General features: G+C 36.5%; 1 protein-coding gene across 1 annotated transcript; it reads left to right on the plus strand.

Moving 5' to 3' along the window:
* The first annotated feature begins 9,302 nt into the window (after positions 1 to 9,302).
* LOC130714204 (SKP1-like protein 1A) lies at positions 9,303 to 10,839 on the plus strand. The gene is made up of 2 exons (XM_057564095.1): positions 9,303 to 9,687; positions 10,441 to 10,839. Exons 1-2 carry the CDS (start codon positions 9,388 to 9,390, stop codon positions 10,612 to 10,614), a joined length of 474 nt encoding a protein of 157 aa, XP_057420078.1. The 5' UTR covers positions 9,303 to 9,387; the 3' UTR covers positions 10,615 to 10,839.
* Positions 10,840 to 17,009: the final 6,170 nt, after the last annotated feature.

The raw sequence follows: 17,009 nt of genomic DNA on the forward strand, positions 1-17,009 counted from the left end.
GCATGTTAGGTATTTATCAAAGGAAAAAAAATGCTAGCAAACATTCATTATAATTGGTTTCTATTTTGAAAAAAAAAACACTTGTTTCTCACTTCTTAAAAATGTGTGGCTTTTTTAAAAAATAAATAAATCACAATGAATGTGTTAGAGTGTGTCATTTTTTTTTAAAATCATTTTAAGTTGTGTCATTAAAAGAGTAGTTATTAGCATTTCTTCAAAAAATATTACAGCCACATTTTCATTTCTCAATGAGCTATGGTTAAATCACACTTTCAGTTCAGGTGTTGTCTAAGGTACAATATACATTAGGTCATGCATCGACGCATGCGCAATAGAAATGGAATCTTCGTTCCATATGTCATACTTATAACTAATTAGACCAATAATATTGTGTTTATAATTTTTATTTTAATTAAAACCTCACCCCTTCCCTTATCTTTTCCTTCTCACCTCCCTTTAACGAAAACCGAAAACCCAAGAAAGTGAGTTGTTTTTCGATAACGTTCTCTCCTCAAGAAACAACAAGATTCCAAATACACTAAAGAAGAAAAAAGTGTCTCTTTAGAAAGGAAAAAAAATACAACTGACCCCCTTCACCAAAACCCTGACTTTTTTCATTTGTTAGTTTAAATTTTTCCAATTTTGGATCCCCTCCGTCACTTTCCTCATATTGGAACCGAACAAGGAGAAACTCACCAACGTTTTGCAGCAATGCCTAATTTTGAGGGAAAAGTCCTAATATCGAATTCTGACACCCGAATTGGGTTGAAAGTGAAAGAACGAACCACAAGCGTGAATCGACAAACCGAGGAAGAAATATTGTGGGCACCCTTCAAATATTTCAAGATCCAGGATGAGGAGACTTTTATTTCAACAAAGGCTTCACTACAAGAATAGTGATTTATTGATAGTTTTTTTACCAACGATAAGAAACCGCTGAAAATGATATTTTGCAAAAAAATAAAATTAAAAAGAAATTAAATATTTATACACTGCTAAGAATTTGGCGGGAAATATAGTGCGTCCATTACCGATGATCAAAACATCGATAATTTGGTGGGGAATTTTTGCGTGTTATTTACATATGGCAGGATAGTTAATCGCCAGACTACATATGGATGTATCCGTTTGTAACTTATAAATATCTATTGAAGCCATCAGTAATTACCGAAGTAGTTTTTTCTCTATTTTTTAACTTTATTAATTAAAATTTCCAAAAAAAATATTAAAATGTAAAAAGCTAAAAAACATGTGAATCATGACATTTTCTTTCTCATTCTTTTTTTAGTAAAATAAAGAAGTAAAAAAGGGAAAAGTGTTTTTTGTCTTGTTATTTGATTTGATTTTTTTTTCTCAAACTATCACCACAACCAACAATCACGAGACTAATCTCCCAAGATTTTGAGATCACGTTATGTGTAGGTCTCTTCCAACAAAATGTGTTTATCCATACGCATCGCGCATGATTGAACTCTGAACTAGATACTTTTTAGTTTTATTTTTTTATCAAATGATCTAAATGATTAATGAGTCCAACTATCTACTAATTTAATAATTTGATTTGATAAAAAGGCCAACAATATGTATGAAAAAAGACAAGGTTATATTATAGTGATTAGGGATTTGCTTGGAGCAAGCCAATGCATCAGACGAAGCTTAGGCACTTTGACCACTTCATATGCCAAAAGCCAAATATTGCATGAAATAGGCCATGTAAAAGAAAGGAAAAAAAGGGAAAGAAGATAAGATTTGAAAAATGTGTGCATTAATAGTCCAATTCCAACCTAAGCCTGCAACATAAAATCAAAATGATATTCGTTTTCTGCCCCCTAGTTTTGGCATTTTCTTGAAAATATGACAGCTTTAATTTGTAGCATAAGATGTCATATTTGCACTTTTCAATTTCTCTCATATTTTCTTTTCTTGTTCACCATTCAACAACAACAGCAACTCAGCAAGCACACAGCAGAAACAAAAAGAGGCACAGAGAGAGAGAGAGAGAGTTGTAGCATATAGGATCTCCCTCTCACATTTGCATTTTCTTCTTGACCACTCTCACAGGACAGCTGGCACAGAACGTTGGTGGCACTCACTACACTAGAGACAAAAAGAAGGCACCATATATTTTCATGCTCATTTCTCACTTCAAATCCTCACTCACTCCATCCTCTGCACTCTACACTCTGCACTGCACATCTTCTTCTTCAGCAATCACTCTGACAACCTTTTCTTCTCTTTCTCATTCTCTACTTCACCACCACCACCGCCACCTCTCATCCACCACCACCTCCATATCTTATGTACTGCGTAAAAAACAATTCCAGCTCCTCACTCTGACAACCCCTTCTCCGCCTTCTCTGCTCCCCCACCACCGCCACCTCTCATTCACCTCCATCTCCGCCTCCGGCGCCGGCGAACACCCCAACTCCGACCACCCCTCCCCTTCCCTTGTCAAAGAAGTCAGGGAGGCTTTTAAACAACTCGCGGAGAGTGAGGTCTTTCTGGAACCATTCATCTCCACCTTACCCTCCAAGTTCCCCCCTCCACCTTTCCCAGCCGCCTCCACCATCACCTACGACCCTTCCCCCAACTCCCAAAACCCTGACCACCAAAACGTGCTTCTTCACGAGGTTGAATGAGATGACTGTGGAGATTAGTGAGTTGGCACAAGAGTTGACTGACTCAAGATTAGCTTCCCTTTATGACATTTGCATAAACTTGTACAAGATAAGGGAAGATTGGCCCCAGCATGCGGAGCTATGGATTGAATTGAATCATGAGTTGAGGGTGTTTCAGGCGAAAGAGCTCAAAGGTTCTCAGGTGCACGCCGAGGATACTAACATCCAGCTAGATTTCTTCCAACATCGCATTAACAACCTTTTTAAGATACGCAAGAACAAGGAGGAGTGAAGTGGCTGCCTGAGGCACTGGTTTTCCAGGCATGGTTAGTTTTGACATGTTAGTAGTTGAAAAATTAATTCATGTGTTACTTGCTCACTGCATTTTTCTTTTTCATGTATTAGGTGTGGTGAATCGGTTAGATGGCTGATGGATTAACATGTGATTGTGATTAGTGAAAGAGGAAAGAAAGTTAACTATTCAAACTGCTGCTGTATTTTGGAAGGAACGGTCAGCACAATATTTTGTTTAACTCTAATTAATGTGGCCATAGTTGTAGTTATTGGTTATCCATTAGTATTTGATGAACTTTGTTTGTAAATGGTAGTATAACAGAGGTTCTGTTGCACAATTGGTTGAGTTTGAGTAGAATTTCAATATATCTTTATCTGGTTAAGTATCAAATGGGAATGCTCATGCCAATTTGTTACAAGATCTATGAAAGGATTATTTCCTTATTATGTGCCTCTTAGATGTTATCTTTATGTTTGGGGTTGGGATAAGATTTTATCTCATGCTAATGAATGTATGATTATTTAGTTTTTTAATTTCCAACCCTTGATTACACATATATTTTGGATAGCCATAGTGTGATTGTTCAAATTCTTTATGCTACTCTATGTTATCCATCATTTAAAGTGAGCATTCATATAGGATACTGATCTTTAGATACAAATCAAAATATATGAAGATTGATCTGAAAATATATTTCTTTGTCTTTATGCTATACTTTGAGAAAATCTTATAGCTTAACACTTATTCTTAATTGATACATATTTTACTAGCCTTATGTCTTAGGTGTTGGTATATTAAAAGACTATTAATGAATAAGAGGTAGACTTAGAAGGTAGTATTCAGTGAACCTCAATTAGGGCATGGTGATTATAGTTGTGAAACCATATACTCTGTACTTTACATAGCTGAAGAAAAATGAAAGGAAGTTATTGAATCTAATCTTCGAAGCATATATACCCAATTGAGCTCATGTTTATAGCTTATATGTTGAGTTATTGTTTATCCTTTCATGGATAGAATGACAATGAAGTATTTTTTAAAGAAGAGTCGTTAATTTTTTGCTTATAATGAAATTATCCTTTATAAAGTTTTTTGTTGGTCTGATATGGTTTTCTCAGTAATAGGAGTGGTTAAAGCTTGGAAAATTTGCTATGATGCTAGATAAACAGGGGAGGATAGCAACAGAGCATCTAAAGCAGTCCGTGTGTACTCCAATTGGCGCTGTTTTTAACAAATTTAATTGTTACTTTTCTATTTTTCAATTTGGGTAGTAAATTTCTACTCATTTTTTGGTGGTTGCTTGAGGAGTCCAGACGGTATGTTGTTAGGAGGTTTCTTGAATGCCTATGCTATTCTCCATTTGGAGCTCTTAGCCTTGTTTCGTTGGTTGTTGGGCTTGGGATCAACGCTTTCGTATTGTGGACTGCCAAACAGGCTCTCTTGATACTCTCGACTCTCTTGATACTCTCACTTTGGTGAAGAGTGTTCCTTCCTTTAGACATGAGTATGTTTCTCTTACTTGGGATGTTAAAGACTTGTTGGACCGCTCTTGGAAAGGGGAGATCCACCATGCTTTGAGGGAAGAGAATGTTTGTGCAGACTTCTTGGCCAAGCATGATCCTCGTCAAGGAGAGTCTTTGGTTCGGATTGTGTTCGCGCTCGAGGGTTTGAGCCCCTTGTTGCTTGCTGGTGCAATGGGTACCTCTTTGGAAATAAATCTTAGTTCTCTTTTGTGTTACTAATGTTTTAAGATTTTATTTAAACTAATTGCACATTTAAGTTATTTTTTTAAATCATTGCACATATAAGTTTAAATTTTAGGCCAATTTTTTTAAAAAACAATTCAAGATACAGAATAGTTGTTGGAGTGATTCGTATTCTTGTATTTTCAGAAGCATAAAAAAGGGCTGGTAAATTTTCTTTTGGGTTATACATATATTTTTAGCTTCGGAAAAATATGAATGAAATCACTTTGGGTGAAGCACGAGGTGTTCCGGTGCAGCCGTGTAGGGAGACAACGACAAGTCTGTTGGGAATTTGCGTTGACCCATGTGAATTTTTTATGTGTGCGCGACACGAGGCTTACAAGGTGCATAAATTCGCGTTGACTTAGGCGAATTGATGAATTTATGTTGAACTAAGCAAGTAAATTCATGTGGAGCCTAATGAATTATGAAGTAGTTAGTGGCATCTTAAACCCCTGTAAAAAGACTACATGTCCTCTCAACTCTCACTCTCAATCTCTTTGAAGTTTTAAGCCAAACTCAAATATTTTGTTGGTACTATTATGTGTAACTTTTCAATTTTTGTTTTCATGTATACTTTATTTATCATTGTTATTTTAATATATTAACTAGGCGTTTTGTATTTTTTTAAGGTATCGTAAATGGCAGATCAAAGAGTGATCAATCTCGGTTTGAGTAATCCGGAGTTGTTGTATTTTTAACAAGAACACTCTTGAGAATATGTTTTGGAATGAAAAACTGGATAGAGCTTTCTCTACAAGGAAATAGTAAATTATCAAAGGCTTTTTTACTGATGGTCTAAAACCGTCGCTAAATCTCGCTATTATCAATGACCAAGCCATTGGTAATGTTTTTATTTTTTTAAACTTACCATCAGAAAAAGCCATCGGTAATTTGGCGATAATAGTTTTTTTTGTCGAATTAGCTACAACCCAATTATCGACGATTTTACAGACAGAAATAGAAGTCGATAATTTCCATATTTGACATTTCCGACTACCAATAACTTGACGTACTTTAAAAAATTTATACTAGTTTGCAGACCTTCTCCTTTTCCTCCTCCTGAAAGAAGAACAAGAAGCAGTGTGAAGAGAAAGAACATAGTTGAAGATGAATGATGGGGAGAGTAGAAGAGATGAACAATGAATGATGAAGGATGATGATATGAGGATGAACGTTAAGAGATGAGGATGCCATACAATTTTGTTTTTGTTTTTTAATTATTTTATTTTTATAGTGAAGTTGCATCCAAGTTGTCAATCCGTCACAACCACGCCATTAATGACATCCACATAAGCAACAACTGTTATCAATTTGGACGATTGGTTTTTTTTGGTACATCGGAAAGATAAATTGCACTATCCAGGGATTGAACCCTGGACCTCCCCCACCCAACCCACATGTTCTCTAATTCTTACCATTTGAGCTATCATTTGGGGACTTTGGATGACAGATTGACGTATGGATCTGATTTTCACAGATTAAAAATGTCAGGACCCAAATTGCTCGTTTTAAAGATCAGGGAGTCAAATCACACAATCGCGATACTTCAGAGATGAAAAGTGTAATTAAGCCTTACTTTATCTATAGTGTGTAGAAGAATTCCAAAATGAGATTGTGCTTAGGACACCTGAAAAAGAATGATAGATGTTCAACTCTAGTATATGAATCAACATAATGCTTGAAGAGATAAGTTTGTTGTACATACTATGCGTTTCAGAGTAAACATTCACCGATACTGGTGACACAGGGGGAAGAGGTTCCATCTCTGGTCTTGGATTACCGTCGAAGTGATCCTCTATGTTTGTGTCAGATGAATCGCCTTTGGACATTCCTTCATCTTCTTTGTTGTCCTTCTAAAAAAATGACATAGCATCCACATTACCAACTTCTTGGTAATCATCAACATCGGCCAAATTAATTGTAGCCCCCAAATGAACGACCTCTAGTTCAGCACCTGACTCCTCAATATGCCTCAGTTAACATATGTTGTGTATTAATCAGATTCTTTGACACTAGTATTGATGAACTTCCATACAACTCCAACATCATCATCGAAGATTGACTCTCACATCCCCATTATCACATATTTGAAAAGCTTCAAAAACAATTGAATTGTGTGAAACTATAAATGTACTAGTCATTTGTGTGAAACCTAGTTACTTCAAGCTGCGACTTGCCATGAATTTTCTTCTTCATACTATTGAAGCTAGTGCAGTTTTTTATATACATCGACTCTTATGACCTTCGAACATAACACCTTCGCTGCCATTGAAAGCCTTATCATTGCAATAGACAAAAGCAATTATTTAACTCACCGTCAAGGTTTTAGAGTTACCAGAACGTGTATGGTGGTGAGAGAATGTTTGCTTATGCAGTGTAGAGATTGTGAATCTGAAGTGAGAATTTATAAGGCTGAATTTGCTTCACTTGAAAAGAACTGAAGCAATTCACATGGCTCAAAGCGAATTATGTAATTCGCTCAAGTCAAAGCGAGTTGTGTAATTCGCTTCATTTGAAAACAATTGCATGTAAGACGAGACATGATGTGACTCATGTGACTTATTTGCACGATTCCCTCAATTCTCCTTCACTCCAAGCAAATTGTGCAATTCACTCCACTCCAAGTGAATTGCTTTCTATACCCACATCACTTTCTCATGAGACCAAAACTGCCCCATAAAATTATATATTTTTTACTAGTTTTAGTGAATATATATTTTTCACATTATTAATAAAAAACCTACAACACACTATTTCAAATATTGAATATTATTTCCCGTCAAAAAAAATATTGAATATTATTATGGTACATCGGAAAGATGAATTGCACCAGCCAATGATTGACCCCTAGACCTCCTCACCCTAACTCATAAGTCTCCTACCTCTGATCACTTGAGCTATCATTTAGATGAAAACTTTTGAATATTATATTATGATTATTATGCATATTGCAAGACAATTAATAACAAATATATTTTGACAATAAAAATAATTTAGGCTCCGTGGTAATGCAATCCACTAAGTACAATATCAATATTTTTTTTTGAACCAATACAATAATTTTTTTTTTTGAAATGAAACTAATACAATATCAATCTTTCATATATTTCAAATTAAAACCTGTATTTCTATATATTTTATTGTAGGGGTGACAGATTTAATGATAAGATATCTCTTTTCTCTTTTTATAACTAATTATGTGATATCTTAGTTAAAATAAACCTCGATAACAATTGAAAAAGAGAATATGAACTTTTTGTAGCACAATTATCGCACGACAGTACTACATGTGCTTGCATTAAGCGATAAACGACTTGCTATGACATACATTCTACTTCAATAGGTGGTAATCGTACTCCTAACCTCATAATTAAAGGACAATTTGAGCTAACCTAATATCACACCTTATAGTTCAATCAGGATATTTGTCAAAAAAAAAGTTAATGAAAATTTGGAATGCAAACTTAAATTTTATTTCATAGCAAATAACCTCGTGCATTGCCCAATTAATCCTAATAATCTAAATTCCAAATAAGATAAAATATTCTATCCCTCCATATTTTATTTTCTATATCAATGAATTATATCTATTTGAGTTCCAATCATAAAATTTTAAATAAAAGATCATCTATATATCAATTTTATATTTTTTTCAACTTTTAGTTATTCATTTATTTGAATGATAACAGGATATTTCAGAAAGATAACATATGATTCCATAAAATTAAATAATAATGAAATTTTATTTGGATTTAACATATAATAATAGTTTTTGAATGGATAACTTTTTTGATAAAGTATAACGTAGAAAATTTCCTTTAATTAATTAATTAATGTACATTATCAAATAGCCTTAAAAATTAAAATAATAATGTGGTTTGATGAGAGTTTGGGATGAAAAATTTAAATTAAGCTTCTATAGCAAGTATGTTATGTACCCAAAAAAAATTTCCAGTAAATTTCTTGCGAATATGTTATATTGTGAGTAATTACGTAATTTTATAAGTTTAAACTCAACTTAAGTCCTGTAAAAAAAATTCAAATTTAGATAAATATATTTTCTTTCTTCAAATATTATTTACAATTTAAATAACATATGTTTATTTGTGATCCAGAACATAATAATTTTTAAGAAAATAACCATTAAATTTGATTTCATTTTAAATTTATTCTTTTATTCAATTTGTTTATCTTATTTTGTTCGATAGGAATAGGATGACTTTTTTTTTAAGGATATGATATATTGATTTAAAAAAATCATGTGATATATTTTGTTGAGATGTGATAACGAGATTCAAATTCTTTCTAAGAAATAAATATTATGATTATGAAATAGAGATTTTGTTGATTTTTTTTTTATGAAGATATAGAATTGATCTATTTATTGATTTTTTTTTGAAAGTAATATATTTATTGATTGTCAAATAACAGATAGATTATAATTTACATTAATTATCTTATCATAAAGATAAAAAGAAATCAAATCATATCAAATCAAAATCTTGTTATAATGAATAATGATGATTATCTTAAAGGATAAAAAGAAAAATCTAGAACCAATCAATCATCCCCACGCAACGCGATGCACCATAACAAAGCGTCACACCGTACACTCGCATAGCCCTATAAATAGATGCACTTTCACCTTCTTCTCACAACGCATCACTCTCTCTCTCTCTGAAATCGAATCAGAAATCTAGGGTTTCGAATTCTCTCTCTCCCTGTCATGGCTTCCTCACCACCCAAGAAGGTTACTCTGAAGAGTTCCGATGGCGAGGCTTTCGAGGTTGACGAGGTGGTGGCGTTGGAGTCTCAGACCATCAAGCACATGGTGGAGGACGATTGTGCCGACTCCGGAATCCCTCTTCCGAATGTCACCAGCAAGATCCTCGCTAGGGTGATCGAGTACTGCAAGAAGCATGTTGAGGCTTCCAGTTCCGGCGAGAAGCCTACCGAGGAGGAGCTTAAGCAATGGGACGCTGAATTCGTCAAGGTTGATCAGGCTACCCTCTTCGATCTCATCCTGGTTAGTTTCTTTCCTCAATTTTTTATTTTCTTTCGGAATTTTGTTTTTCGATTGGTGGGTATGTGTTGTTTTCACTGGGGGTTAGGGTTTTTGAGATTTGGGATTTTGGTATGTGTTTGATCCTCTGATTTAATTTGTTTTCTGTGATAGTTCTTGTGATTGTATATGAAATTTCAGAATTTTCTGTATGTTGGTTCCTTTGATTTTGTTTATTTCTTTTGGGTGATTATTACTGTGTTGAAGTTGGGAACCATGTCTGAAATTTGTATTGGGATCCCTTGCATAAAGAGGAATTGAGATTAGTTTTGATTGAAACCATTATAGATGCTTACATTCCTTCAATTTTGATTTCTTCATAGAATTGAATATGAGAACATGATTGATTCTGAACAGGATAGTACCATGTTAGGGAATGGGAAAACACATTGTTTTTGTTTTTCATTAACATGCCATTCTGATTTTATACTGTTTAGTTGTGATATGGATTGAGGTTTTACATGTGGTGGGTTCTATCTTTGTTTTGCCCTTGATTCTGATCATGAGATTTAGAGGCAAATTCACTCTTGAGAGTAATCCATGGTAGAAGAGATCTGCTTATATCCATGTGTTTATTTCATGAATTTTGTGTTGTATGAATTTTGTTTGTGTCTACCTATGCCTCTGTTTTGTTCTTGGTGTTCTGTGATATTTTGCCTTTGAGTAATGCTATATGTTGTTACAGAACCTTAACTTTTGATCTTTTGTTTCTTTCAGGCTGCAAACTACTTGAACATCAAGAGTCTCTTGGACCTTACTTGCCAGACTGTGGCAGACATGATCAAGGGGAAGACTCCTGAGGAAATTCGCAAGACCTTTAACATCAAGAATGATTTCACCCCTGAGGAGGAGGAAGAAGTTCGCCGGGAAAACCAATGGGCTTTTGAATGATTTAAGCCTTATTTGCCCTGTGTTTTCATGCTATAGCAGTTCCTACTTCCTAGTTTATGTTTTTATGTTGGACCATCTTCTCGTACCAGACTTATTTAATCTTCAAAATGTAATTAATAGTTGATTGTGGTGGTGGTAATGGTTTGATTCTGGAATGACGTTTATTGATAGTTTATCATCGACCTTCTATTGATCATATAAGATACTTTTTGGTTCGCGACCCTATTTTTTGTCTGTTATTTTCGTTCATTTTTGGGTGGTTATAGTTTCTTATTTTAAGATTTCTGAAATAATTGAAAGGAAAAAAAAACTAATGGAAACTATTTTTCATAAGGGAGAGGTAGGACTTTGGGAATCATTAAAATTAAAGGGAGTTTCTCATCTAGAAGGGATAGAGAGACCACGTTCTTCTAAAAGAGACGCTTACTTGAGTTATGGCTTTCTCATGTTCCCTTGACATATGGCTTTTCCATGTTCCCTTCATAAAGGTCTTGCAGTACATTCCTTCTCTTCATAAGGTGCTCAACCTTCTTTGGACTAATAGGATTGAAATGAAAGGAAAAACTTTGGAAATTCTCAAGGATTTAAAATCTTATGCAACTGTTGAAGTATAACTGAATTTATGGCTATCCCATGTTCCATGGCTCTTTTGAAATTGAAGGGATGGAATCAGAAAAAATAAGTAGGGGCGAATATCTAACATACTAAGTAAATTAGCCGTGATTAATTGGAAAAGACAACATAAAAACTAAGAGGGCGTAAATATAATATTTGTATATTATAATCTATTAGAAAAAACTTTTGACATATTCTTCTAGATAAACCTCAAATGAAGATTAATACTTCTTCAATCATTCCTCAAAATTGAGAGTGTATTTTGAAATTAATTTTTCAGTCTTCTTTTCCTATTATAAGATATAATCATGTTGAAATCTCTGACATCAAATTGCATGCCATCAAAATTTGGCTGATAGGAAAAGACTTGAATATTTGATTAAAATTTGAGAATAAAACTTGATAACTGATCGAGAAATTGTCTCCAAGTGTCAATATACCTTTCGCTTAAGCATCATTAGTATCAGAGGGACTGACCAAGTGAACCATGATAGTCCACATAATCGATAGGAAAAAAGATACTCTTTAGAAAATATATCAGTTCAAGTAAAGGTAAAAATAATGTTTAAAAACATCAAATACATCTTTTAACAACTAGGTTGGTAGGTAAGAAAAATTTCTCGGGGAGTTTTTGGTAGCTGACTAATTTGTGAATGGGATCTTCCTGAAAAATAAGAAAAGCATATTGTCATGTTGTGAGGCAATCCCTCACGGTTATAGCATGAAGGGTAGGAAAACATGGATATAAATTTATATACATCACATTGGAGGAGTACTAAATCATATTGAAGGAAAAATCCTAAGAGATTGAATGTATGATCATGTAACATACTGTTAAACGCATTTTTTTTTCATCCAAAGTTAGGCTTATTATTTATATTTTTTATTAACAATTGAGTTCTCAGCGATCTCCCTACAAGTCTAAGTCATTACGACATTATCATGCCCCTCCTATAAAAGAAGGGTGTAGGGAAATCAGTCATAACCGCCTGCATAACAATGTTATGTTATGAGACCATCTCTCATGGTTATAGCATAAGGGGGGCGTGGATATAATTTTTATACACCACATTGGATGAGGAATAAACCGCATAAGTAAGAACACCACATCTTTCACTAAAAAGTCTAAGGTATTGGATGTTTATATCCTGTTACTTATATATTGCTCAACACACTTTTTTCATTCGATGTAGAAGTAATAATAATAATAATAATAATAATAATTAATAATAATAATGTAGTTAAATGGTGCTTATGTATACTTAGAGACTTTGTTGGGACAAATGAAGGTCGACAGTGAGGGAAGTTCTATTGGTGCTCCGCCGGCGGCCAAACTACCGGAGCGGAAGGTGACTTTTAGAGAAAACTTTCTTGGTGCGACTGAGGAGGGACCAAAGAAAATTAGGAATCTTATTGACGACAGAGTAATGAAGTTGAACTTGATGGAGGGAAACTGTCTGTTCCATGTGAGTCCTTTGATCCAAAGGTGTATGCAAAGATCTGTAAACCATGGGAAAATTTCCTAGGGGTGAAGTTGATAGGGAAGGATATTGGCTATGGTGCTCTATGTGAGAAACTTAGATTGATGTGGAAACTCTCGGGAGGATATGAGGTGAGGGATGTTCGTCATGGCTACTTTCTTGTTAAGTTTGATTTGGCGGAGGAATAGTGCCCTTTGGTTGATATATGATCACTACCTTTCGGCGAAACCCTGGACATCGGAATTTTGTAGCAGGTAATTCAAAGATTAGCACGTCGATGGTTTGGATTTGTATTTCGGGTCTAGGGTTCCAATTCTAAGATTATTAGCATCTTGTGCACGCTGAACCCCAGGGATATGCAGCGTGGGAAGTTTACTCGAATTTGTGTCGAAATTGATCTAAACAAGCCGATGGTGGGGATGATCTGTCTATGTGGAACTTGGTAAAATGTTGATTACCAGGGTCTCCATCTCTAGTAAATGCTATGGACACTTAACTCGCAATTTCATTGCTCCCCCAATACAAAAATATGATGCAGTGGCGTTAACGTGACTTTGGTGGATGGGGCGACTGCTAGAACTGGCGGTGAGAAACCTGCGACAGCAGTGGAGAAGCCCAAAGAAGCTGAACCAGAGATGATGCAAACCCTAGACGCAGTTAATGCATAGGGAGACCAAACTGTGATTGCGGGTGAGATTTATGCTCCAATAATTACACCAATTGAATGCCCATAAACGGTTCATTGGGCATGGCTTGTTGTAGAAAAACGGAAGAAGAATTCAAATTCTAGGAAACTAGTAAATGCTTCTTCATCACAGCTGAAATTCATGGAGAAGATTAAGGGTATCATAAATGAGAATGGAAACAACTTCAAAGCACCAGAAAACATCTCAAAAAGGACCAAGAAAGCGTAAATTCTTCCATGCAGTTTAATGCTACAACGATGCAGGATGGAAACAATTTAAAAGCTCCAAAAAAACATTTCAAATATGTCAAGGAAGATTTAAATTCTTCCATGAAATTTAATGCTACAACTATACAGGATTCCAGCATTAACATCATTCCTTTTTCAAATGGAGGGAAGAGATCCAAGAAGGAAATGGTGGACCCTGGCTGGAGAAAGAAAACGCTGAACATCAAGAAGAAAGGGAAGTCGGCGACCAGCCCTAGTATGAAGATGATCTAGGCCGCCAGCCACCAGCATAAGGAGGGAGCGGTGCTAACATTCAACCTGGTTAGTGGGACGAAGGTTTATGTGCTTGAAGACGGGATGAGGACCACCATGAATCTTAAACATTAAGGAAAAAACAGGTATACACTGCTTGATGAGGAGGAAGAGCATATATGTTCAACCTTAGGCACGAAAACAACCAACAACGGAGGTGCCCTTTTCGACTCGAGAGAAAGGGGGGGGGCATGGCTTTTGAGGCCTAAAGGATGTGGTGTCCAGGGACTCGATGCCCTAGCAACCTAGTCGTTTGTTATGGATGACAAACAATATAATATAATTGTTTGGAACATCTGTGAGGGAGCATAAGCTCGAGGATAGAGGAGGGTGAAGGACCTCATGCGTTCTTTTCACCCTTCTATCTTTTCTATTATGGAAACACATTGCAATTCTGCTAGCGCGGAATCTTTTTGGCGGAGTGTGGGTTATGAACTTTGTTGTGCCTCAGAAGTAGTCGAACATAGCGGTGGTATTTGGGTCTTGGCCCCTGTTAATAAATCCGATAGAGTCAACAGAGTAGATGTCCACCCTCAAGTTGTATCAATAGCTATGGGGAATGGAATGCGAGAGTGGGTATGCTCTTTAGTGTATGGAAACTCGAATCCTACCTGAAGACTGAAACTTTGGCCATACCGAGTGGAGCTTCGACGTTAGCTTGTTGAACTATGACTTGCGATTGGAGATTTTAATGAGATTTTCTCACTACTGAGGTAGTAGGGGGCAACTTTTGTGAGGCCAGGGCGCTGAACATGCTGCTACTGATGGAGGTACGCAAATTTATTGATATGGGAGAAACATGCAGCAAGTACACATCGGAGAGGAGGAGAGACAAAAAAAAGGTTGTGGCAAAGCGTCTAGGTATGGCCTTGGGAGACTTAGCCCGGAGGCACTACTTTCCGGAAGCCTACGTGGAGCACCTAGCTCGAATTTATTCTTATCATTGTCCACGTTTGATTCGTCGTGATATGCAGACTAGAGACTGTTTAGCGCGCCCTTCCTGTTTCAGGCTACATGGGCGACCCATATGTCCTTTTGAGCCATTGGTGCAGAATACCTGGGCAAGCCTCCGACCTCGCTAGTGGAAAAGCTGAGTAATATGCGGGATGCATCATTGGTTTTTAATAGGGAGACCATTGGGATTATTCACAAGAGGAAGAGAGGAGTGAAGAGACGTCTACAGGGAATTCAACAGGAGTTGGAGATGTGGGAGCCCGAAGCGATCATGAGACTTGAGAAATCCTTGAGAGAGGAATATGAGCAAATGCTCGTGCACGAGGAGCTTATGTGGTTTTAGAAATCTAGGGAGCGCTGGGTTAGATTTGGGGACGACAACACCAAGTTCTTCCACATCAAACAAGAATACACAGAAAGAGGAACAATATCCATGGCATGTTTGTTGGGCAGGGTGTGTGGTGAACGGAGCCCGAGGTGCTTCAAGAGGAAGCACAACTTTTTTTACTAACCTCTTCTTTATTGATGCACAGGTTTGTAGGAATCATATTGTGGAGAATAGGACCCCGACCATCTCAATTTTAGACAGGGAAGCTCTAATTCAACATGTATTGATGGAGGAGGTCCGACATGAAGTGATGGCAATGCAGTCCTTCAAAGCCCCAAAGGTGGATGGCTTCCAGGCTTTCTTTTATAAGTAGTTCTGGCATATCTTGGGTGAAGATCTTCATCGTATAGTATCATATTCTTTTCTAAATGGAAAGGCGGACCATAGTTTATTGGAAACCTTGATTGTTCTCATACATAAAGTGGAGGATCCCCTTCGCTTAAAGGATTTGAGACCAATTAGCTTATGTAATGTGGCGTATAAAGTGATAATATAAGTTATTGTAAACAGGTTTAAACCTCTCCTCACCAATCTAGTGGGTCCTCTTCAATGGAGCTTTATCCTTGAGAGGGGTACAAAGGACAACATTATCCTAGCTTAGGAGGTTATGCACATAGTCCATACCCATAGGAAAGGTGGCAGACTTGTGGCTTTGAAGATTGATTTGGAGAGAGCATATGATCGGGTGAGCTGGGAATTTTTGTGAGCTACAATTGATGACTTTGGGTTTCCTCCTTCTATAATGGACGTGATCATGTAGGGAGTACAGTCTGCGAACATTTCTATCCTTTGGAAAGGTCTAAGCTTCCTCCCTTCACTCCACGACGTGGTCTTCGATAGGGTGATCCTTTCTCTTTCTCTCTCTCCCTATCGTTTTGTGCTTTGCATGGAGGGACTTGCCATTCAAATTCAAAAGCTAGTGGATGGTGGAGCTTGGCGTCCGATCCGAAGAACCAAGGATGGAGGGACTTGCCATTTATTCTATACAAATGACATGCTGTTGTTTTGTCAGGCTAATAAGGAGCAGGTGCTGTTGGTGGCTAATACCTTGCATGCGTGCGACTTCTGGCATGAAGGTTAACCTTGAGAAATTATGTATGTTTTTCTCTAAGAATATTGCGCAGAATGCTTAACAGGAGTATTCTGGTATATTGGGTATAAGCAGGGCGAGTAACCTGGGTAAGTACCTTGGATTGCCTCTTCTGAAAGGGAGGTCACTAATGAGAACTTTGCGCCTATTATTGATAAAGTTAATTCTCACTTGGTCTCTTGGAAGCACAAACTCTTGAATAGGGTGGGGCGACTATGCTTAGCTAAATCTGTCTTGACTTCACTTCTAGTATATTCTATGCAGGCTCTTTGGCTCCTTGAGTCGGTTCTTGAGTATATTGAGAAGAGCATTCACAACTGTATTTGGGCGCGGAAGGGACAAACTCGTGGTTGGAGCTTGGTGCCTTGGAGGGAGGTCACTAGGACTAAGCATCAGGTGGGCTAGGAATTCATAGCACTCAGCTTAATAATATTGATATGTTGGGGAAGCTTGTGGATAATATCCTCCATGACCTGGAGAAGCTATGTGTGCAAGCTTTGAAACATAAATATTTACCAGATGATGCGGTTCTTATAAGGAGTTATAAGAGTGGCGATTCATATATCTGGAGAGGTATTATTCAAGCTAAGAATAACATGGTGCATGGATTTAGAGCTCAACTTGGAAATGGAGATTCTTCTT

The sequence above is a fragment of the Lotus japonicus genome, chromosome 4, assembly GCF_012489685.1.
Source record: "Lotus japonicus ecotype B-129 chromosome 4, LjGifu_v1.2".
Classification (NCBI taxonomy): domain Eukaryota; kingdom Viridiplantae; phylum Streptophyta; class Magnoliopsida; order Fabales; family Fabaceae; genus Lotus; species Lotus japonicus.

Excerpts from the sequence above, each read along its gene's own strand:
- LOC130714204 (XM_057564095.1), top strand. The coding sequence starts at position 9,388 with ATGGCTTCCTCACCACCCAAGAAGGTTACTCTGAAGAGTTCCGATGGC. Across the intron at positions 9,688-10,440 it reads CCCTCTTCGATCTCATCCTG|GCTGCAAACTACTTGAACAT; the intron begins GTTAGTTTCTTT and ends TGTTTCTTTCAG.